General features: G+C 37.3%; 5 protein-coding genes across 6 annotated transcripts; all 5 read left to right on the top strand.

The window, feature by feature from the left end:
• Positions 1–2,276: 2,276 nt before the first annotated feature.
• Positions 2,277–3,243, top strand: LOC120013666 (FCS-Like Zinc finger 15-like). 2 transcript variants are annotated; one of them, XM_038865556.1, is made up of 2 exons: positions 2,277–2,595; positions 2,749–3,243. In XM_038865556.1, exons 1-2 carry the CDS (start codon positions 2,351–2,353, stop codon positions 2,951–2,953), a joined length of 450 nt encoding a protein of 149 aa, XP_038721484.1. In that variant the 5' UTR covers positions 2,277–2,350; the 3' UTR covers positions 2,954–3,243. The 2 variants fall into 2 exon arrangements, with proteins under 2 accessions (XP_038721484.1, XP_038721483.1); XM_038865555.1 differs by having other exon boundaries at positions 2,277–2,601.
• Positions 3,244–6,073: 2,830 nt separating this feature from the next.
• LOC120013706 (bidirectional sugar transporter SWEET17) lies at positions 6,074–10,520 on the top strand. Its single transcript, XM_038865600.1, has 6 exons — positions 6,074–6,225; positions 6,345–6,381; positions 6,470–6,680; positions 6,932–7,093; positions 8,719–8,838; positions 10,072–10,520. The coding sequence occupies exons 1-6, from the start codon at positions 6,192–6,194 to the stop codon at positions 10,234–10,236; spliced, it is 729 nt and encodes a 242-aa protein (XP_038721528.1). The 5' UTR covers positions 6,074–6,191; the 3' UTR covers positions 10,237–10,520.
• A 3,591-nt stretch (positions 10,521–14,111) lies between these two features.
• On the top strand, positions 14,112–15,901 carry LOC120012613. The gene has a single exon (XM_038864048.1). The coding sequence runs from the start codon at positions 14,343–14,345 to the stop codon at positions 15,582–15,584; it is 1,242 nt and encodes a 413-aa protein (XP_038719976.1). The 5' UTR covers positions 14,112–14,342; the 3' UTR covers positions 15,585–15,901.
• A 1,666-nt stretch (positions 15,902–17,567) lies between these two features.
• Positions 17,568–20,607, top strand: LOC120013579 (probable 3-ketoacyl-CoA synthase 21). Its single transcript, XM_038865430.1, has one exon. The coding sequence runs from the start codon at positions 18,192–18,194 to the stop codon at positions 19,545–19,547; it is 1,356 nt and encodes a 451-aa protein (XP_038721358.1). The 5' UTR covers positions 17,568–18,191; the 3' UTR covers positions 19,548–20,607.
• Positions 20,407–22,902, top strand: LOC120012679. Its single transcript, XM_038864113.1, has 3 exons — positions 20,407–20,460; positions 20,717–20,826; positions 20,978–22,902. Exons 1-3 carry the CDS (start codon positions 20,407–20,409, stop codon positions 22,020–22,022), a joined length of 1,209 nt encoding a protein of 402 aa, XP_038720041.1. The 3' UTR covers positions 22,023–22,902.
• The last annotated feature ends 60 nt before the right edge of the window (positions 22,903–22,962 follow it).

Below are 22,962 nucleotides of genomic sequence, written 5' to 3'. Positions count from 1 at the left end.
GACTTTTCATCCGTTAGCCCAATGGAAAGTGACCTACAAATCTCAGGCCCACTGTGGATATATAAGAGCTAAGGCCCAGTTTTGAACTCAATATGATGTATATTAATAGCTGCTTCTTTTTTTGCTAATTAATAATGAGACAAAATAATGTGAGGAGGGGACCACTCAGTAGTGTTCCCAGCTTTTGAAAAAATAAAACGAAAAACTTAAACTATTTTGAACAGGTGTGATGACGTTCAAAACTGGTTCGGTCTAACTAATGTATCAATTGATTGGGCTAGCTGTCAGGAAAGTGACTTCTCGTCCATGCTTCAACGATCCGTAATTTTGCATAAGAGAAAACATGAGTTATAGGGTGTCCAAATATTTCTTTATGCAGAAAATTGAATTAATGTTGATCAAATTTTAAAAAATAAAATAAAATTTAGCTTGATCCATATTTTCTCATAGTATATTGACTAGTGGGTTTTTTTTGTTAGATTTACAAAGATTATGTATATAACTTTAATGTTTCAGAATATATGAGTTTTGTTAAAAGATTCATGAAGCATCGATCAATGTGATGTGGCATCTAGGTATATATTTAGACAAACTGATATTATATTCCAATTGTACACTTTATAAATGATCAGACCAATTTTATTTCAACCATTGACATATAGATATACGTATGTTATTTATAGAATTCCAATATTAGTATCTTAGTTCGCACACATATTTATATCCATAATATATTGTCTTTTTATGCGCATATATATAGAAATAATGTAGATCGATCACCATATATATATATGTTAGGCATCTCAAGTCCCCTTATTACTTTATTAGTACCAACGCAAGTATATTTTTATCTTGGACAAAGTACTTGTCATGTTGCCATATATTCTTATACCACCTTTTTTTTTTAATTTCATTATTCCCTGTGGGGAAATGGGGTTGATTAATATAAGCTCGAAATTAAGTAATTAATTGTGTTAAATACTTTTCCCTCGAAAAAATATTAACAAGTTAACTTAACGAGGAGAGATTTTAATTCTTAAAAGGTAGTGGATATGAGAATAAATTCCATGTTTTATATTCTAATATTCACTTATAAATATATAAAATCTTCTTGTCTTTTATTTTGTGCTTCCTTTTATAATTTATTTATTTAATTATTTGCTCATGTTTGAAATAAATATTCCTTGATTCTCAAGCTTTAGAAGATAATTAAAATAATCCACACATAAGTACAAAATAATCCTTTTTTTTTTGTGCTCTCGAATTTATAATGATGATAATAATAATCATCTATAGATTTTTAAATCATAATTAATTGTACCTTTTATTTTCAAAACTTACTATCTAGTCCTGCATTATCTACCATAATTCCACATCGCTCGGTGATGTAGTGAGTGTGTGACTTATATGAGACGTCGCGTTAGTCTAAACCAACTGTTTTGAAAATGACGACTTGTCCCATCCTTGACTATTTTTTACCTAATTTTAAAACAATGTGCGTCTCTTAAGTGTGTTTTTACTTCTACTACTCTCCGTTTGCACGTGAAAAAACTATAGAAGTAGGTGTATATCCTTGGAGTCCACCGGGTGCCGTTGATTTTGTGTCAACTTAGTGCATGTTTTGTGTGAAACATACTGCCAATATTAAACCAAAAGCCACCCATTATGATTCGCCCAAATAACCTCCTCAGTCAAGTCAAATGCTATACACACATTTGTCAATCAAATGCACTTTCACAGGAATGGCTTAACACCTATTTGTTCACTTTCATCCTTTTACACATGAAACTATTGCAATTCACCAATCATACGGATCTCAATATTTTTAATTATCCCAAATACTAAGATAGATGTATGCGATTTCACATGAATTACGTGAGCATGTGAGAGTCATGATTTCACATAGATCAATTGTGTTCATATCAATATTTAAGATAAATGTGATAAAAAAAAAACACTGAGATCAGATGTAATAATGTTATGCTTCTCTGTCCCACAACGTAAACTTTATGGTGTTTGTTTGTAATTCTTTTGTCTTTTCTCAGTAAAAAGAAGACAGAAAAATAACACAAAAACAAAACAGAAAATCTAAGAAGGAAAAAAAAAATTGGAAAGGGGAGAGAAAGTGATAAGGGGATACGTGGCAGTTAACAAGAAGTCAAAATGACTCAAATCGTCCTTATTACTGTTCTCCATAGCTGTTGGGCCCACTAACCTCTCCTCTTCACTTTCTCTCTTGCTATTTATTTTCCCCCTTCATCTTCCATCCAAAAGGAAAATCTCTCGCTCAAATCTCCACCACCACCGCCTCCGCCTCCTCCTCCGGAACCCACCGAGAGAGAAATGAGAGATGGTGGGTTTAAGCATAGTTTTGGAGGCCCAAAAGGGTGTTATTAACCACAATAACAAGAAAATCCCGCAAGTCATCAACAAAACCACCATGATCATCAACAACAAAAACAAACCCTCTTCTTCTTCTTCTTCTTCTTCAACTTCAAAGAGATTGTCTCAGTCCTCTTCCTTCCCTGTACCTACTTTTCTTGAGCATTGTTTTCTTTGCAGACAGAAGCTCTTGCCTGGAAAAGACATCTACATGTACAAGTAATTAATAGATAACCCAGATCTTTAATATTTAATCTCTCTGCTTTCTTTCGTAAAGTACACTTCTTTTTGTCCCCATTTTTTTGCACATAAGGCGTTTATGTTATTGTCTCACTGAAGGACTTATTTGATTTTACTCTCGTACAGAGGGGACAGGGCTTTTTGTAGCGTGGAGTGCCGGTGCAGGCAGATATTCATGGACGAGGAAGAGAGTCTAAGTAAAAAAAACTGCTCATTGGCTGCCATGAAGCCCACCTCTGCATCTGCTTCTGCTGCTGCTGCTGCTTCACCGTCTGGTTCTCGTCACGGCAACAAAGGGGCCAGAAACCGACCCGGTGGTTTTGCATGCTGAGAGAGAGGGGGAGAGGGCAGAAACTGAACATGGAAATTGCTTTTGGCCCTTTGTGAAGTTTATTCCAGTTTTACCCCTGTTTCTTTTTGTAAGGACTTGAATGTCCTCTGCTATTTTTGCCACCTTGAATGAAGCGAGAGAGGCATAGAACCTTTTGTCTCCCCCAATTACTCTTGCCTGGCATTTTGCGACGCTTGGAGGGTATTTGTGGAAAGTTATTAACACAGGCTTAAACATGTTAGAATTTATGAGTTTAAGGCATTATGAGAGTTATCATTTTCTTGGTATAATCACTAGTGTTGTTTTCTTCTTTCACTACATGACAAAAGTGTACGAAATTATTTTTTTTTGTTTCTTCCTTTGTGCATTTTAGCAAACCTTTGCATGTTATTGCTAAATTACGCTTAAATGGACCATGCACCCTATTTAGGGCAATCCAATGCACAAGTAGATGGAGACCCGACAATTTGTCCATTTCTTGCTTACAATCAAAGTCCGGATAGATTTTTTGAAGTGTTAATGAATCATTTCGGTGATAATTTAGTGTTGTATGAACTCAGAAGGTTCTGAGTTCAATTTTCACCAAAAAATAATATTTTTGTGGTTAGCCGTTAGGTTTTGGATCAACTTATTATGTAGTTAAGTGGAAAACTTTTGTGTGTGTGGACTTAACGGTCGGAGTTTAGGCGCATATCGGATCTTCAATAACCAAACTTACATTCTCGGATACCATTGTTATCGCAATAAGCTCCTAGCTAGGATTACAACGAAAGATATCTATTAGAGTTCTAGACGTTTACCAAATGAGCAAACACAAAAGCCTATCATAGCATGTTTAATGAACAAGTTAAGCAAACTTGACTCGGCTCAGCTTGTTTACACCCTAAACACATCAGTGGGGTTACATTTTTGTTTATTTTTTGAGTGAAATACTTGGTAGTTGGCAAAATGGGGAATCTGTATCTGGAAAATGGAGTGAAAAGTATAAGCAATCTTTCACAATCAAGAATAATTAATGGAAATTGGTAACCAAAGCTTCAAAGTCATGTTTTGATTTCCAATTGAAGAAGGTTTCGTATATATAATTGCTTCTCTCTTAAGTCCTTGTTTGTTTGTTTGCAGAGAATAGTAAACCCTAGCAAAGTAGATATACTGCCAAAGAAGAAGCGTATTTTTTTAACGGAAAAACTATTCAACCTAACATGTCTTTCGTTCAGCTAAATACGCGTAATAGAACATGTTACATGGTTTCTATTAAGGACCATTGATAGGGCAGCTAATCGATCACTTGAACGAGACGTGTACTTGATGCCTTTTAATTGGATCGTTCCATAAAATTAGTCTTAAACTTCCATACACAAGACTCTCGCAGGTTGAGTTTGGGAGTAGAAATAAAGTCAGCAGAGAAACATAGACTAAGCACCATGATAGTGCCAAAATGGCATATAGTTTCTGGTAGTAGTCATGCATCTGATAAGAAATGTTGGGGCATAAAAAATCTGAATGACTTGGAAGCATATTAAAAAGAGGAGAGAGGACCATAGAATCTTGCAACTTTTCTATGTGCTCATGGGGTTTTGAAAGAATGGGTACCCTAAAAAGGGCGCCATTTGGAGTACTAATTTGGAACAATTAGGGCTTTGTCTTTATGCCATGATAGTACTCTCCACAACCACGCACAAACCCTTCCTGGAAAGGGACATTAATGTCCTTCATTGGGTTTCACTACACCAAAAACACACCACCTTGATGTAACTTAAGAACAAGGAATTGAAGTAGACAGCATTGTAACTTTGTGAATGGAATGATAAACTACCCCAATCTCCTGGTGTTTCATGTTTGGTCTGGTCTGATTGCATATTCATCCTTGCAAGCTTAAAAACAAGACTAAAGCCCACCAGCACTTAGTAATAGAAGCCCACATCATCAAAGGAACTAACAAGTTCGCAGAATCTGGTCCACAGGCCACAGCCCTAAGATATATGTACTCTTGACTTGAGTCCAAATACATCCAAAACTGAAAGTCTTAAACCACTAGACCAATATAGGTATAACCAGAGATGAAAAACCCTATACTCCGCCACTCCACCGACAACCCTCAATCCCTCACCGGATAAAGAAGATGATAGCGAGGCATTACAAGAATCAAGACTCATAAAATGCAAAATTTGCTTATATTTTGTCTGTATGGATCCGGAAAACTTTGCGTCTCACATGCACTTGTGGAGAAGTATTCATTGCCAGTTAATAACTTGTTCGAGTTGGGGTGATGGACTCGCCCGCCAAGGGGATTTGCTATGCTGGCTGGTCGTTCATGCTTATCCATTTCCTTAAAAAAAAAAAAATGGTGGAATGAGATTTTTTTAAAACTCCAAAAAAATCAACATATTGAGACTGCTAATAACTAAATGAAAAGTGTGCGTCAATCGACCGACACACATATTTATAAAATGGAGGGAAAAGCATGACATATATATATGAGTGGAGGAGGGGGGAAAGCATGATAGACAGGACATTAATGATTAATCATGGGACCCTGGCCTCTCATAATTCATAGGTCATCTTCATCTGTTTATAAATAAAAAAAAAATAGTTGTACGTGGCAAGTGGATTAATTAGAGGACATACAAATATCTCATAGAAATTAAAAAGATGAGTTGCTTTCAAGGTGGAGATCTAGAAGCAATGTCCAGGTGATTCACGCCGATAAAACCCTGAGGTTGGCCAGATATCATAATTTTTCAGGGCCCCAAATTGTGACAAAAAATGTCAACTAATTTCAATTATTTTAACTTCAAAACTTCCCCCTCACGAATTCAAAGACACAATAAAAACGTTCCTTAACTTTGCGCTTTTTAGGTTTAATTATTCTTGTGTACACACATTGAGTTTTAACTAACTTATTGTGTCGTCATGTGTGAAATTTTTGTCTGAAAATCCGTATATCCATAAGCCCGCGCAATAATCAAGCAAACTACTCTTCTCTTTTTTTTTTTGTTGTCTAGAATCAAGTAAACTACTTAATTACGCGTTAGATGTTATGAACTTTAGGGAGAAAAAAAAAAAGAAACCCATTTGACGAATTATATTCTATCTCTGCCTTTCGTTTTCTATCTAAAGTCTAAACATCCTCTCTCTCTCTCTGATCTCTCTTGCTGGGTTTCCTGATCTTCTGGGTTAATATTTGGACAAGAATTTGCGAAGTCAATCATATATATTTTGTTTGTGTACAAATACAATGGAAAGCTTGAGTTTCTTCATTGGAGTAATTGGTAAGAAACCCATTTTTTATTTCTTTCTACATGTAATATTACTACTTGTGTTTGGCTATAATTGACTATGTATCCCTGTAAAGGAAAAGGAACTAACCTCAAATCCTTTGCTTTTTCAGGAAATGTAATCTCAGTCCTCATGTTTCTTTCTCCCATGTAAAATCTCTTCTTGTACTTCTGTCTACTCTATTGTTTGGCTTTGGGTATAAGATTATCCTAAACTTGGATTATGTTGTACATGTAGAGACACTTTTTGGAGAATAGTGAAGCAGCGATCGACGGAAGAGTTTGAGAGCTTGCCATACATATGTACATTGTTGAGCGCTGCGCTGTGGACTTACTATGGAATCATCAAGCCTGGAAGTTATCTTGTGGCGACTGTTAATGGATTTGCCATTGTTGTTGAAGTTGTCTTTGTGACATTGTTCCTTATATATGCACCATCAAAAATGAGGGTACGTATATAGTTAATTCAATCCAGCAGTTTCCGCATTACTTCATGCACGGGTTTCGGCCCCGTCTCCACTCTCCAGCGTGGAACGGGTTGGATTGGAGATTCGAGTTTTGAGTTGACTCAACTGTCCGACGAACATGTTGGGCTAGGGAATTCTAGATTACCCAAAAAAAATGTATGCATATATGTGTAGATTTGATCTTGTTTGATCTGATCGAGTCTCTGTGGTTCCAACTCAATTGATTTTTTCAGGCGAAAACATGGGTGCTTGTTGGGATATTAGATGTGGGGTTTCTAGCAGTAGCAGTGTTGGTTACTCAATTAGCATTTGAAGGAGAGAGAAGAATTGATGCGATTGGGTTCTTGTGTGCTGGCTTGAATATTGTCATGTATGGCTCACCTCTTGCTGCAATGGTAAGAACATCCCTGCTTTGCCTTTGCCCTTTTCTTTTTCCTTTTTCTTTTTTTAATCCGAATGTCGATCTCGATGACATATATATAGATATATAGACAATATTAATCTTAATTTTTGTTGGGTCAACTACTTTTTTTCTTCCTTTTTGGGTTTTTTTTAGATGAAAATGATTTGTGCATATATTTTTTTCTTCTCAACCAATACCAAATCATCAAGAGTGAGGATATATATATTGTATAGATAATTATTTTGGTACAACTACTTTAATTAGTTTCTTTTAGCATTTTAAAAATATAGGAAGAAAAATACAATTGAATGAGGTGATAAATGAAAAAAAATAAAAAATAAACAAACATTTATTCAACCCAAGGGGTCGGCCGAGTTGATTCCTGACATTAATTCCATGGATACTAGGTTCGAAACCTCTCGTCAATATTTTGGGGCTACGGCCCATGATAAAAATGTCACCGAATTACCCTGATTTCGTGTTGGGAAACTTCTTATGGTACACAGGTCCGGGGCTGCCCAATTCAATTTTTTTTGCAACTTTTCTCTTCACTCTTAGTTTAAATTGCCTTGTATGCATTAATATATTAATTTGTATTGTTTCATTGATTGCTCTAATTCTCTTCAGTTATTACCATTGCAATTTGCATGACCTAGTTTTCTTGTCGTAAAAGGTTAGTAGATGATATTACACACAACTTATAATATTATATTAACAGATAAGGTGCTTACTAAGTCTACGTTATCGATATTCGATAGAATATTAGCTGTAAAATACAATCAGCATCTGATAGGCACTTCCAACTATATATATGTATACAGTTGTGTGTATGTATGTATGTATAGATACACCTATTGTATAAGAATAAGACATATGTGTAGAAAATCCCACTATGGCACAACCCAGAGACAGCCTCCCCACCATCTCGGCCCATTGGGCCGTGGCATTTCTCAGCCCACCTTCCTGGAAAAGGCTGGACAATGAGTTGAAGACTTAGGCAAGTTTATAAACTAGACACCAAGCCCTTCAACAATCGATGTGAGATTTTTATCCTTTTAACACTCCCCGCACTGGTGGACTGGGTACCAAAACCCACGACCCAACGAGTGGAACAGTTACGGCACAACCCATAGCCAGCCTCCCCACCATCTCGGTCCATTGGGCCGTGGCAGTTCCCAGCCCACCTTCCTGGAAAAGGCTGGACAATGAGTTGAAGACTTGGGTAAGCTTATAAACTAGACACCAAGCCCCTCAACAATCGATGTGGGATTTTTATCCCTTTAACACCTTTTAACAATATGCAGTCGCATTCGTGGCCCATACGGCCAGGTATCTACCTGAAGGAACAAACTGGCATGCGTATACATATCCTCTGTGACAGCTGCATATGGGGTCCTTCATGGGCCGAAGCCCCTGCCCACCACCTGCCATATGCAAACTAAAAAATATGGGTGAAATCGATGGATTTATTGACATAAATTTAACCGGCCGGTAAATTTAAATGTTATATTTGTTTATTATTAATTAATACAAATATTGACAAAAAGAGTGGTTGGGAAATTTATATTAGTTTATTATTGGTGTTTTAGTTATTAATGTTATTATTACTACTTGCAGAAAAAAGTGATCACAACGAAGAGCGTGGAGTACATGCCGTTCTTCCTCTCGTTTTTTCTTTTCTTGAACGGAGGGATTTGGGCAGTCTATGCTTTGCTCGTCCAAGATTATTTTCTTCTGGTAAGTTCTTTCAATTCTTATATATATATATATATATATTCACTTGGGTTTTTGCTCTTATTAATTTTTCTTGATGCACATCAACAATTTCTTCATTCCCATAAAGCTGTTGCCAAAAATAAACAAAAATTACCTATATATTGTCGGGAAAAAATTGATTGACTGATCATAATCCCATAGGTTTTCTTAACTTAGCAAACAAAAATGTTAGAGATCACACTAAAAAGCATATCAGTCTTGTCCCTTGATTGATGTAATTGTAGGGGTCCACAAAACCTAGTGATTGAACCACAGAACGACACATCCACTACTTGGATGACTAGGATATTTTTTACTGGGATTCCTATCACTTCTGCTCAGCAAAACATATTTTAAAACTGTGAATCCTAAAATAAATATCAAATGGACATGTTATAAGTTCTTGTGTTTCCTTAACTTAGTAGGACGTGTTTTAAAATCTTGAGCCCTCGAAGGTCCTAAATAAAACTCTACGATGAGTTAGGCTTGTACTTGAGAAACCATACGATACCTTAAAAGATACTCAAATTTGGACAAAGAGATCCATCATCCATTGATGTTTCTAATACCTCTTTCTCAATGGTTAGAGTTTGGAGAGTAGCTAGGTCCCCTCTCATAATTGGTTTTATTGAAAATTTTCTTTATATGAAGTCGCATATAATGATATAACAAAAATTGACTAGCGGTGAAGTGTGAAACACTATTTATGTATCAAACGAGGATCTTGTCGTTTAGAGAGATGTGCATTCATACAAACAAAACTTGGAAAATTACAGGACATGATGGACTTGTTATAATGGAACCGCAACCATGCCGGTCCACCACAACTTTATGCACAAAGTTGATGTTAATGTGGATTAGAAATCTATCCAATCAAAGACTATAGATATGCACAAAGCAACTGAATGACAAAGTTAAATAAGCCCAACAAGTCAGGAAGGATCAATAATTGCTCCAATTTATGAGGTCTGAGTTCAATTTCGATTAGGAGTAGTATCTCTGTCGTTTAAGTATTGCGTTTTGATCCAATTTACCTTTATCGTCATATGAAAAATTTATGTGCATCAGAGTCTGATGGTATCAAATGTTAGCTCTAGAAAAAGGGAACCACGTAAAATCTCGTGTTTTTTCTTCTTTCCCTTTTATTTTTTGAATTGTGCGAAGGTTCTACATATGACACTAAGATTGATTTTGTATATTATTGTGTTATTTTAGGTCCCAAACGGGACCGGATTTCTTCTAGGAACAGCACAGCTGGTTTTGTACGCGATATACAGGAAGGCTGAGCCATCTACAACTAGTGTTGCTTCAGACAGATTGGAAGATGGATGGCAACAGGAGCCTCTTATTTCACCCTCCCATGACCAGGCTGAAGGATGATTAATACAGGATTACTTAATCCCACCGTGGATTCACAAGCACCAGATCCTACGCTAGCTACCTTTGGATTCTTGACGAATATTTGTTTTTTTTTTTTTAATAGTTTTAGTTATTGATGCATTCAAATATGAAGCATTAATATGTGTTACGAATATTCTTATACGTATTTGGACAAACTAGTATGGTATCGTTCTCGTATTTGGAAAAAAGTGACCCTTACACTTTAGTGACCTGGTCCAACTTTGAAAATAAAATTGGGCCTACAACTGTGTAACTCTGTACGCCTACTCACTCCAATACAGACTGCTACCGCTTTTAATTCAAGTTGTTAAGACTTTATCCCACATTGAATTGGCATAACTCAATTGAGTAGCGTATAAGCAAATATTCAGTCCTTCTCACACAATCAACGTGTTTTTTGGACCTAAAAACCAATGACGATGACCCAAAAAAAACAAAATCATGCGAGGCCTTTGGTCTAAAGTGGACAATATTACATTATTGTGGATCACAATATGTGGTTTGTAGTATTTGGGCTGAATTTTTTAACACAAATCATGTTGTTTTGATGGTTGGGCTTTAATAGATGGTCAGCTCGGCCTGCAACCTTGTAAGCCTGATGAGGCCCATGTGCATAAGTAGACCTTTTAGTCCAACTATGGATTGGGCTTCAATGACCAATATGTGACCAACCTTCAGGCGAATCAGGCCTAAAAAATATATGCGATGGGCCCTACTGACATATAGGCCCACAGCTTATTACACGGACCACCATCTTTAACTCATACAATCAACAGAAACTGAAAATGGACCCAATATCCAATGTATTGCTGTTGACCCTTCGATTAAGATCTTGTGGACCCTCTCTAGTCTCTATTGTCTTGTCCTTTTCACCTGAAAAATAATAATTAGCTTAAAATCTGGTTGAGAGTGAGACCTGCATTTCAATGCTCATCTGTTCATGCAAATTCAGTTATGATGGGGATGCTAACAGATAGTATATTCCAGTTATTTGAATTATTTGAATTATTGAGTTGAATGAACATGATTTCATGTGCATCACGTGAGACGGAAGTCCGGGGTCTACTGTAATAAAATTACAGCAGGCCCCACTGTAATATGCTTTTTTGACATTAAAAATTTTTATATTTATTTTTAAAAATCATAAATATGTAGTGTTCATCGCAATGAACACAACGATATATTTTTTGTTAGAAACAAAAATCAAATTTAACATGAAAAAGACACGAAAATTCTAAACCATCGGATATAAACTCAAAATATTCAATGTTTTGATCACGATGAATTTGATTTTTGTTTCAAACAAAAAATATACCGTTAGATTCGTTATGAAAAATACTACATATTTACTATTTTTAAAAATAAAAATAAAATTTTTTACTACCTATAAAATGCATTACAGCGGGACCTGCTGTAATTTTATTACAACAGGTCCCGGACACCCCACGTGAGACGTGGTGTTCACTAATTCATTTAGATTATATGCTTCAAACTCAATAGCTGAAATAATTAGGGTATCAATTGCTGAATCTTTATCATTTTTGATACAAATTAAAACTTAAAAAAAAAAAACTTGCATTTATAAAACATTAATTAACATGATCGTGCATTTTTGTCTCAAAAACATAAATTAGTGGTCCCCTAAATGTCTACTGAATAGTAAATAGCACCACCAAGTGTTTCGTCCTTTTCCTCCGAGTACTGCTACAATACCAATATATATTATGGGTCAATCGATCCATGAAACACTCTTTTGGTCCATTTCACACTAATGGGTTAAGTTGTTATGGTCTCAATTTTATGTTCCTTTTCAATCCAATTTAGTAGCACAACAAAGTCGTTCGTTTAATTAGTTGTTGACTATTGTAACCAAACGATCTCTAGTTAAACGAACAATCAGGACACTGTATATAATATGGATGTAAATATACAAACACACTATGAATCAATTTGTAACCTAATGGCAAATGAGTCATTAGTTGAGTGACAATGACTTTACATGTCCATGACTTTAGGTCATGGGTTATAGTCTCACATTCTTCTGAATATTTATAAGAAGGTGTGTGGACTTAATCTGTCCCTGTGTGAGCTTGGTTTGTGCCTTTTGTGTGAGCTATGTTGACACCTATACTTTTCTAGGCTTGATCTGGTGATGTGTCGTATATTGTATATGTACTTGTACTCAAAAAATAAAATTGTAACCTAATGGTTACGAAAAGAGTATATTATTGGGAGATTATTTGGGAAAGAGTAACGGTAGTTGTTGAATCTACAATCGTTGAAAAAACGTGGATTACCAATAATGTTTACATGACTATAAAGGTATCCACTTATTGTATTCGAAGGGCGAGTCCATTTTCACAGTCCCATCAAAATGCAAGTTTGATATATGTTGTGCTAAATCACTGGTACACACACTAAGCAACAAAATTGATTGACTAAAACAAACAATACAACCTAGCTAGCTAAGTAAGGAATAACATGTAAATAATGTAAAGGAGACAAGAGATTTACGTGGTTTCGCGTAAACCTACATCCACGAGCTGCAGAGATCAGTTTCACTATGTTTAGAGAAGAGTACAGGTGGAGAAACCCATCAAATACAATGATTCGAGCCCTCCATAGATGTCACTCACTCTCTAGGTGTTATCTCTCTAAATGTGAGGCTTCTCTCAATTGGGTTATCATAACCTTCAAAAAAATCTATTTAAACAAGTTGTCATAAGCACGTATCTTCAATGACTTTTCAAACCACCCTTTTTTATTGTCTGGACAACACTGCCTGATCGATCGAGTACTCCATCCGATCGATTGACTTCATGGCATCAAAATATCAATAATATTTTGCTCAAAATATACTCTAGAAAAGAAACTCCATTAAAGGGCCCTGTCAGAACAGCACTTGGGTTCATCTGATTGATCGACTCCATGGCATCAAAATATTAATAATATTCTACTCAAAATATACTCTAGAAAATAAACTCCAATAAAGGGCTCTGTCCGAACAACACTTGGGTATGTGTTATTTACGTATATGTTAATTATATTGTTTGCTTTGGGATTTTGATTCTCATGAATATATCATATTACCCTCATAAATTTATTTTTGCATAGGCCGAGCAACTAGGCCTTAGCCAAAGCCACTAAACCCATGAAAAGACCTAATTTTATAACAAATAAGAGATTAACTTGTTCTTATTAAGAGTGTCATATTTACGATCTATTCGATGGGGTTTTCTTCCACCTTACCAATCAAGCTCAACAATATATGGAGATTCGAAAGTCCACGGTGTACTTGTCACCACCACCATGAGTTACTAAATAACACTATCACACAGCAAAAAATAACAAAAGAAACCAAAAGGAATTGAAATCCCATACCATATTTATTACTCCTGTTCTCCTTCTCCTCGGTGAGGGCACGACAAACCAGACGTACTGGCAATGCAGGCAAATAGATGAGACGTCCTGGTCAGGAATCTCGTACACACAGAAGCTTTCATCCTCTTCATTCTGCAAAATCATTAGAAAAATCTAGAAACCAGAGATAAATAAATCAAAGGAATCTCGAAATACGAAATATAGTGAAACTTTCACATCGAACAATTTTGATGGTTATTTTTTGCATGAGTTATGAGAGGTTTTTTCCCGCACGAACTAATGATACTATAATAATGTGAAATGTATTGAATTCGCTGTCTAAATTTACCGCTAATTCAACTGTCTCATGGACATGTTGGGACAAAGAATTTTCTATTTTGTTTACTCGCATTTAAAAATGAATATATATATATATTCTAAAAAAAAAAATATAGATATATAGGCGAGTCAGTCTTGCACGTGCTTCTGGGGACTCTCTTCTGCTCCTCCTTCAATGCAATATAATTTCTTCACACAACTGCGCGCTCTCTGACCACCTGCTCCCTTTCTTTTGTTTGCATCTTCTCTCTCAGTAAAAATAGCAAACACCTTCTGAGCAACCCACTCTAGCCTTCTGGCGTTGCAGAGAAAAAAGAAGAGAAACAGTAAGTATAGCTTGGAATCTCAACAAGGGTTTGTCAAGGACACGGGGAAGATAAAACAACATGGAAGGAATCAAAGGAGGTGGCGGTGGCGGTGGCGGTGGCGGTGATGGTGGAGGTAGAGTTGTCGTCGGCGAAGACGACATGGGAGATTCAATGCAATGCAGTGATCATCCTTATAGAAACAACCCAGGTGGGATCTGCGCATTCTGTCTTCAAGAAAAGCTTGGCAAGCTTGTTTCGTCTTCATTTCCTTTACCTGTTCGTGGGCCTTCTTCTTCGTCTTCCTCTCCTTCTGTTAGATCTGATATTGGAAGTAGTGCTAGCGCTATTGGTACTACTGGAACTTCTTCATTTTCACTTGCAGTCCGTCCCACAACACGAGAACACCAAGAGTTCTACGCAAGGCGGAGCAGGATTCCATTTCTTTTAGCGAAGAAGAAGAAGAAAACTACAGCTTCATCGCAATCCGATCGTGACATTGTTTTCAAGAGAAGCAAATCCACTACAACCCCAAGAAGGAACCGTAATTTCTTGGACAATGACGATGGAGACTACTTGAGCCCAAGAAAACGAACTGGGTTTTGGTCCTTTCTGTACAAGACGACCAACAATGGCAAGAAAACGGAGAAGAAGATTACATCATTCAGTGCAGTAACAGCGGTGACAACACCAGCAGCGTCGGCAGTGAAACCAAAAGAGAGGTGCTTGGGGTCTTCCTCGTCAAAGAGAGGAGATAATACTCACAACATTGTGGTGGAGGAGGATGATGAATTTAGCCCCAATAGCCAAGCCACTGCCTCTGCTTCATCGTTTGAAAGAAAAGTTTCAAGATCCAGATCTGTGGGTTGTGGTAGCCGGAGCTTCTCCGGTGACTTCTTTGAGAGAATCTCAACTGGGTTTGGTGATTGCACGCTCAGAAGAGTTGAGTCACAAAGAGAAGGCAAGCCCAAGAACCCACCAGGAGTGATGAAAGAGAGAGTAAAATGTGGTGGATTATTTAGTGGGTTTATTATGACTTCCTCATCTTCATCATCCTCCTCTTCATCTTATTGGGTCTCATCATCATCTGCTGAAGACATGAATCGCAAATCAACAACTGCAGTGACAGCAGGGCCTCATCTAAATGTTCATGGTAGAAGTAAGAGCTGGGGTTGGGCATTTGCTAGTCCTATGAGAGCTTTCAGTACCAAACCCTCTTCAAAGGATGGAAATAAGAGAAACAGCATCATCAGAGAAGCTTCGAGTAAGAAAACTACACCGGATTTGAATGCCATTCCTTCTTTGTTGGCTGTGAGAAGCTAAACGATCACCATACTCATAATTACATTTTGGTTATTATAACTGTTCATTCCCCTGCGTGATCATCTTCAGTTTCTTGTTCTCAGACTCGGTTGTGTTATAGCTTTGTATTTCAATGTTTTTGTTATTAGTTTCTTTTTCTTGGGTGAGTTAAAAATTCAATCTTGAATGCCACAGCAGAACCCATGAAGGAGAAGGAACTGTATGAGAACTGTATGTTTGACCAAATATTGATTATGATGTATTGTGATTAGGTGGGTTGTTTTACTTGATGAATCTCAATCTATCTGTATTCTTTAATATATTTTGCAGAATTTATTGTGCTAGTTGTATGATCATGCATTGATTCTGTAAGCAAAGGCAAGTGTTTGTTTTAGTTTCCATGGTCACATGCAGACACATGTTTACAGAACAGAAATACCATGTGTTTCTATGTTGATATCTCTCCAGGACGATCTGGTTTATGTTTAGTTTTTTTGGACAAAAGAACAATATAGTCAAAGCCACTAAAGAGAGTAAAGAGTCTCCCCATCACTCAAATATTCAATGGGTAAGTTCTGGTAATGTCCAAATGAATTCATTTGTTTTGATTGCCACCCACTTTGAGAAGCATTCATTTAATTGAGCTATAATGAAATGAAAAATGAAGTCCAGATTTGCATTATTGAAAAGGCTGGTTGGTTCTCCATGACTAGACATTGTTTAAATTCATTGATTAGGGTATTGAATAAGTACACAATGAGCAAAAAGACAGAAGAAAAGCTGCTTCTATTGTGGTACCTTTTTAGCTCACAAGTCACAAGGCTTTAGATTTGCTTTTTGATTGGATATGCACAAAGAAAAGGTACTACTGTTTAGATTGTAGTATAGCATTATATCTATTTTAGTTGTATCTCAAAAAAAGGGAAGGTGCAATCTTACCCCCCTCCCTGGTAACCGAGCACAATTCTCGGATGATTGAGTGGACTTAAATTTTTGACCTCTCAGAATTGTTTATTCCAAGTTGGCGACAAATAAAAATGTGCTTCACCTATACGGGTATAGACTTAGAAGTGAGAGAAGCCCACATAACTCAAACTAAGATTCCACAAGGAAATATCTCAATTAGTTTGTTCGAACTTTTAATCTTAAGCACGGTAAATCCTAAATTAGGAGAGAGAACAAACTAGAATGATAAGTGGTTAGATGCTATCCAAATGCTAAAATTCTAAAAGATAATTTGTGTTGAGACATTGTGGAACGGAAAAGGTAGTGTCGACAGTAAAATTTAGTTCAACTACAGTTTGGGCATGGACTGATAAGGACACAAGGAGACAAAGTTTGATAGATAGTCGCTTTCCATTGTGCCATTAGGCCAAGTAGTCTTCTTCTCACACCAACAACTTTAATGCAGTAACATGGTCAACAGTGAATATGAAAGTAGGAAGTTACAGTGGCATGAAAGGGATATGGCCTGTATGGGCCGAATTGAATGCGCATGGGCCATGGATCACTGTGTATGTATTGGGGATTGGGGGTCCGTATACATTCATTTAGGGACTGTTTGGTAAACAGAAACCAGTTTTGTAATTGTATGTGGCAGGCAGGGGATAAGGATGGTCTAATTCTTCATGGAGAGATGGGCTCAAAGCTTCATAGACATGGTCTCCATCCCAAAGCGCAGATTTTGTTCCATCCTCTCAAAAACCCATAAGAACATGAAAATTTGAAAAATGTGCAAAATCCATAATATCAAGTTTATTATAATCAAAATACAATTAAGTTGCATAGGAGCAAGTCTCTTGGTATATTATGCGGGAAAGGCCGCACATATTATCTTGTATGTTCCCGATCTCGCTCACTATGAAAATCTTCTATAGGAAAATTATTTACCTTTTTTTAATTGATAACTCTGGAAAAATGAATAAGCACGAACGTGGGTTATATATAGTCAATAGTTCCATATTCATTCAAATAAATGTAAACTAAAGCGAGAAAACATTGAGATTGTGGTCAACTTGAAGATCAACAGGTGTTGACTGAAATAGTTAACTTGAATGCTGTAACTGTTAACACTTAACACAAGTAGGAGGTCGTGAGTTCAAGTGCTATGGATGTTTCGATTATCACAATTTTACGAGATGAACTCTTACTCAACCTAATGTATGAATGTCATCCTTCGTTGTCTTCTCACACTGGATCTCAACCCATCTCTCAACTGGTCCATGAAAATTGTGGGATCTTTCATGTGACCCGAGATTTACCAGTCAGTTTAGGTTCCATATTACCAAAAAAAAAAAAAAAAGTGGTCAACTTGAAGCCATCCTTCTCTTGAAGCGACTATGAATGTTGACTTGCCTTCTACAACTCTTGGGCAGAAACTAGGCCATGTTGAACTTGTGTTAGTTCCAACCATACAATATGGGCGGCCGAAGCCCAAAGCACTTTGGATCTTGCGTTCAAAATTCATCCCCTAAGGAAACACTAAATAGATGTTTCAAATGCCCAATCCGCAAAACCTCCCTCTCTCTCTTTCCAAAAAAACTCTACTATCACATTCCATGCCTTACTGGGTAAATATAAAATTCCACTGGCCTAATCAATGATCAGGGCACAGTAGGCTGCTCCTCCATGGCTATGATTCTCGATTGCATCCTTGAATTCCCAGAGCTCCTATTCATCTCCCACCGTTTATCATCTATACCACTTGCAGGCATGGTGATTCTTTACCTAATATACACAAGAAAAGTCACCATTTACCTGGTTGACTTTGCTTGTTACAGACCACCCAAATCTACAAGAGTTCCCATGTCCATGTTCATAGAACACATTACTCTTCACAGAACGATCGACACTGAAAGTGTCGCGTTCCAACATAAAATCCTAGAGAAATCGGGGCTTGGTGAAGAAACCTGCATTCATCCTTCTCTCACTCAATTACCCATAAAGAAATCATTCTCCTTTGCCATGGAAGAAGCTGCAACAGTAATGTTTTCTGCCATCAAAGACTTGTTAGTGAAAAACAAAGTCAATCCAAAATCCATAGATATACTGATATCAAATAGCAGTACATTTTCTCCAACGCCATCACTCACTGCAATGGTGGTTAATAAATTCAGAATGAGAAGCAATATAAAGAGCTTTAATCTATCCGGCATGGGCTGCAGTGCTGGTGTTGTCTCAGTAAGCTTAGCTAATGACTTGTTGAGAGTCCACAACAACTCCTTGGCTCTAATTGTGAGCACTGAAACACTACACCTAAATTGGTACACCGGTAAGAACCCGTCCATGATGATAGGCAATTGTCTTTTCCGATCAGGGGGCGCAGCGATGTTAATTTCTAGTCGAGGCCAGGACAAGACGAACTCCAAGTACGAGCTACAACATATCGTTCGGACTAACAAAGCTCACGACGATCAATCTCACACTTGTGTGTTTCAGGATGCAGACTCAGAGAACAACATTGCAGTATCAATATCAAAAAACATACTGAGTGTGGCAGGAGAAGCACTGAGGATCAATATTGCTTCACTGGGACCTTTGATTTTACCAGTTTCAGAACAGCTACTATACATAATGTCTATAGTCTTCAAGAAGGTAAGGATTCTAAGATGGAAAGGATTTTACATGCCAAAATTCAAGAGGGCTTGTGAGCACTTCTGCATTCATGCGGGAGGGAAAGCTGTTATTCAAGCAATCGAAAGAAACCTACAGTTGAGTAAAGAGGATGTTGAAGCTTCTAATATGACTCTCTACAGATTCGGGAACACTTCATCCTCATCGATTTGGTATGAACTCTGTTACATTGAATCCAAAGGAAGGATGAAAAGAGGCAACAGAGTTTGGCAGCTCGCCTTTGGAAGTGGCTTCAAATGTAATAGTGCCGTATGGAGATGTGTCAATGATGTGAAACCAGATGAAGCAAGTGTATGGAGAGACGAAATCCACAAATATCCAGTAGTACATGATACAGTTGAAATAATTTGAAGTCTTTGTAACCATTACAGCAGACACCAGATTAATCAGAAAGATAATCATGCTAGTAGCACGAACCTCAACTTTTTTTTACGAGAGAACCCGCCGAAAGCACAGCCCATTGGACAAATGCCAAATCACACCAAAGTGGATGTTAGAACCTACGATCTCCGACGGTTCAAACAACTAACTTAACCACCATCTGAACCAATGATTTTTTGTTCACTCGTAAATAGCTAGTGTACAAAAATCAGACGGCAATCTTGTTCAATGCATAAATTTTCCAAAATAAGAGGAAAACACTTGGATTTCATTGCAGCACTCAAGAATCATTGGCTCAATTGAAAAATGACAACACCCAGAAATTGAATAAGAGAATAATCATAACAGGCATAGCAAAGATTCAGCACAAAGAAGAGAAGATCTCACACGAAATTTCAAAACTTGCCAACAAAAGATTCAATCATATAAGAAAACAACTGATAAAACAGGGGACAATGTTCTTCGGGTCGTCTTACTTAACGGTACTGACACAAAAGGCCTTTTCGACTTAGACTTTCTTATAAACCCACACCACTTGGCTTCGATGTGGGATATCTAACAGGTTCGATGAATAAATTTTCCAGAATGCGAGAGGAAAACACTTTTAGATTTCTATTGCAGCACTCAAGAATCATTGGCTCAATTAAAAATGGCAACACCCAGAAATTGAATAAGAAAATAATCATAACCAAGCATAGCATAACAAGGATTCAGCACAAAGAAGAGAAGATCTCATAAGAAATTTCAAAACTTGCACACAAAAGATTCCATCATATAAGAAAACAACTGACAAAACAGGGGACTCGAGAGAAATCAATACTGAATTGGAATGTCTAATCTTCTCCTCGCCTTCATTCTCAGCAATGTTGAAGTATCTGAGCTCGTAACCATTGTGGTCTTTGTTAGATGCAATCACGCGAAGCCAATCCCTCGCGTCATGACCATGGGGTGAAGAAGAATGACACTGTTTATACTTCTCATCGGAGATCGATGGGAGATTAGTGGGCCTTCAAAGCCTTAGCAACTGGAAGGGCCGCAGAAGCCCACAATGGGCTGGTGGGCCTCATAAGGGCCAAATCTCTTTATCCATTGAAACGGTGCGTTTAAGGGCACAATGTCATTCTCCCTGACCATGCTAGAATCTCTTCAACATTCAGATAAAGGTTTTAGGTCAGAAACAGCAATCGAGGAGGGGGTTTTATACTGCGATTTGGAATTCTATTATACGAGAGTTTTTCTTCAAGAATCGGTAAGCTTCACTTCCTCATTAGTATAATTTCAGGCTTCATGTTTCACTTTCTCTGTAAAACGATTCTACATGGGAGACGCACTATTACAGCTTCACCAACCCACAAACCACTTTTTTTTCATTTAATCTCTCTCAATTTCGTCTCAACCAGTGCAGATAATCACTCATTTGTAGTTTCGTATCTCGTAAACTCATGTGGGTTCTCGCCAGAAACGGCTCTAAAAGCTTCAAAGGATATCCACTTTGAGACCCCAAAAAAACCCGACTCTGTTATTGCTTTTCTGAAGAATCATGGTTTTACTGAAACCCAAATCTTTACAGTTATTAAGAAGCTCCCAAGTTTGCTTTTATGCAATACTGAGAAATACCTCTTACCCAAATTTGAGTTTTTTTACTCTAAAGGGATGTCAAGCCCTGAACTAGCCAAGATTATGAATTATAACCCAAACATTTTCAGAAGAAGCTTGGAAAAGCAACTGATTCCTTCCTTTGATTTCTTTACCAATGTGCTTCAATCTGAAGAGAATACTATTACAGCATTTAAACGCTTTGCGGGTATTCTAGCAATCAACCTGGAAAATACTGAAATTGCTCCTAACATCAATATATTGAGAGAAAATGGAGTACCAGAATCAAAAATCCTTACCATGTTAAGAGACCAGCCTAGAATATTTTTTATTGGCCGAGATCAATTTAGGGAGACTGTGGAGGAAGTGAAAAGAATGGGGTTCAACCCATTGAGGTCAAAGTTCATTCTGGCTGTCTTTGTTTTGAGAACAATGAGGAAATCGACGTGGGAAAAGAAGGTTGATGTTTATAAGAAATGGGGTTGGTCTGATGAAGATGTTATTGTAGCATTTGGGAGGTTTCCACGGTGTATGACGGTGTCAGAGAAGAAGATTATGGCTGTGATGGACTATTACATCAATGCAATGGGATTAGAGCCATCGATTGTTTGCAAAGACCCAGCACTTCTTTCGTTGAGCTTGAAGAAAAGAATTATTCCAAGGGGATCCGTTGCTCGAGTTTTGTTGTCGAAAGGTCTAATTAAAGATCATAGTTTGTTTATATTGTTTGCTCATCCAGAAAAGTTGTTCCTCGAGAAGTTTGTGAAGCGTTATGAAGAGGAAGCCCCTGAACTTATGAAGCTGTATACTGAGAAATTGGATCTATCAAGGCAGCTACGAAGTGAGTAGGATCTCACAATGGCAAAGGAACCAAGCATTATGATTCACATTTTTGTTGTCACATCGCATGATTTTGTTGATTTCTCAGCGTTGAATTTTCTTCTGAAGTGCAATTAATCCAAAACAATTCGTCTTGAAGTTGCAGCAGTGTGATCGGTAATGTTGGTTGTCAATTACTTTTTCTTTTTGTTCTGTTGTCAATGTTGAAGTGTGTGTGACTCGACCTGTTCTCTTTTATTCTTGGCAAACTAATTATTTGTTTTGCCTTCTTCTTTCTTAATGCCTTGTTAATTTTTCCTTAAATACATAAGTCCTCTGACTGGATGTCTGCGATTTTGTGCAATTGCAATGTCGTGTATTGTTTATCAGAAACTCAGAAATGTTGAGGCATTATGATGGTGATACTTGAATGATGCAGAACAGTGATCATATGTATGTTAGCTTGTGCTTCTACTTTCGTTCAGTAAATTACAGAGAAACTGCTGTGGGATATCACATGATGTCACACGTGAGGCGTAATGAGACCTCAACGCTGGCGGCTAATTTGTTCTCGCGGGTAGGTGATTCGACTTACCAGGACCTCATTTTTGCAGGATAGAGCATACCTAATGTCTTAATCCCTATGACATGGAAGCTTGGATACCAATAAGAAGAGAACATAACAAGAGACGCCTTCTTCATGGCTTTGGAGGGTTCTGGATTGGTGTGTGCGTGATTATGGGGACTGGTGGTGTTGCAGAGAATGGAAGTAGAAGAATTGCTCTAATTTGCTTCACTCTTTGGACTTGATGCAATTTATACCATACCATGTACATGTGAACTGTGATAAACTATTTATGTGATGCTCTCTCTTCCTAAATGTGAGATAAATGGAGCAACACTTTTTTTTTTCCCCAATTGAGAACAATTCAGCATGCGTGTCCATTGGACAAAGGCCGAGTTAGGCACG

Source organism: Tripterygium wilfordii, chromosome 13 (assembly GCF_013401445.1).
Source record: "Tripterygium wilfordii isolate XIE 37 chromosome 13, ASM1340144v1, whole genome shotgun sequence".
NCBI lineage: Eukaryota > Viridiplantae > Streptophyta > Magnoliopsida > Celastrales > Celastraceae > Tripterygium > Tripterygium wilfordii.
Note: the sequence above shows the minus strand (reverse complement) of the source record. Positions and strands in the feature narration are given on the sequence as shown.

What these genes read in the sequence shown, in the direction of transcription:
- LOC120013666 (XM_038865555.1), top strand. Translation starts at nt 2,351, where the DNA reads ATGGTGGGTTTAAGCATAGTTTTGGAGGCCCAAAAGGGTGTTATTAAC. An exon ending in AAAGACATCTACATGTACAA is followed by an intron (nt 2,602 to 2,748) that starts GTAATTAATAGA and finishes ACTCTCGTACAG; the next exon opens with AGGGGACAGGGCTTTTTGTA.
- LOC120013706 (XM_038865600.1), top strand. Translation starts at nt 6,192, where the DNA reads ATGGAAAGCTTGAGTTTCTTCATTGGAGTAATTG. An exon ending in TTTCTTCATTGGAGTAATTG is followed by an intron (nt 6,226 to 6,344) that starts GTAAGAAACCCA and finishes TTGCTTTTTCAG; the next exon opens with GAAATGTAATCTCAGTCCTC. An exon ending in CTCATGTTTCTTTCTCCCAT is followed by an intron (nt 6,382 to 6,469) that starts GTAAAATCTCTT and finishes TTGTACATGTAG; the next exon opens with AGACACTTTTTGGAGAATAG.
- LOC120012613 (XM_038864048.1), top strand. Translation starts at nt 14,343, where the DNA reads ATGGAAGGAATCAAAGGAGGTGGCGGTGGCGGTGGCGGTGGCGGTGAT.
- LOC120013579 (XM_038865430.1), top strand. Translation starts at nt 18,192, where the DNA reads ATGGCTATGATTCTCGATTGCATCCTTGAATTCCCAGAGCTCCTATTC.
- LOC120012679 (XM_038864113.1), top strand. Translation starts at nt 20,407, where the DNA reads ATGTCTAATCTTCTCCTCGCCTTCATTCTCAGCAATGTTGAAGTATCT. An exon ending in ATGTTGAAGTATCTGAGCTC is followed by an intron (nt 20,461 to 20,716) that starts GTAACCATTGTG and finishes TGACCATGCTAG; the next exon opens with AATCTCTTCAACATTCAGAT. An exon ending in GAGTTTTTCTTCAAGAATCG is followed by an intron (nt 20,827 to 20,977) that starts GTAAGCTTCACT and finishes CGTCTCAACCAG; the next exon opens with TGCAGATAATCACTCATTTG.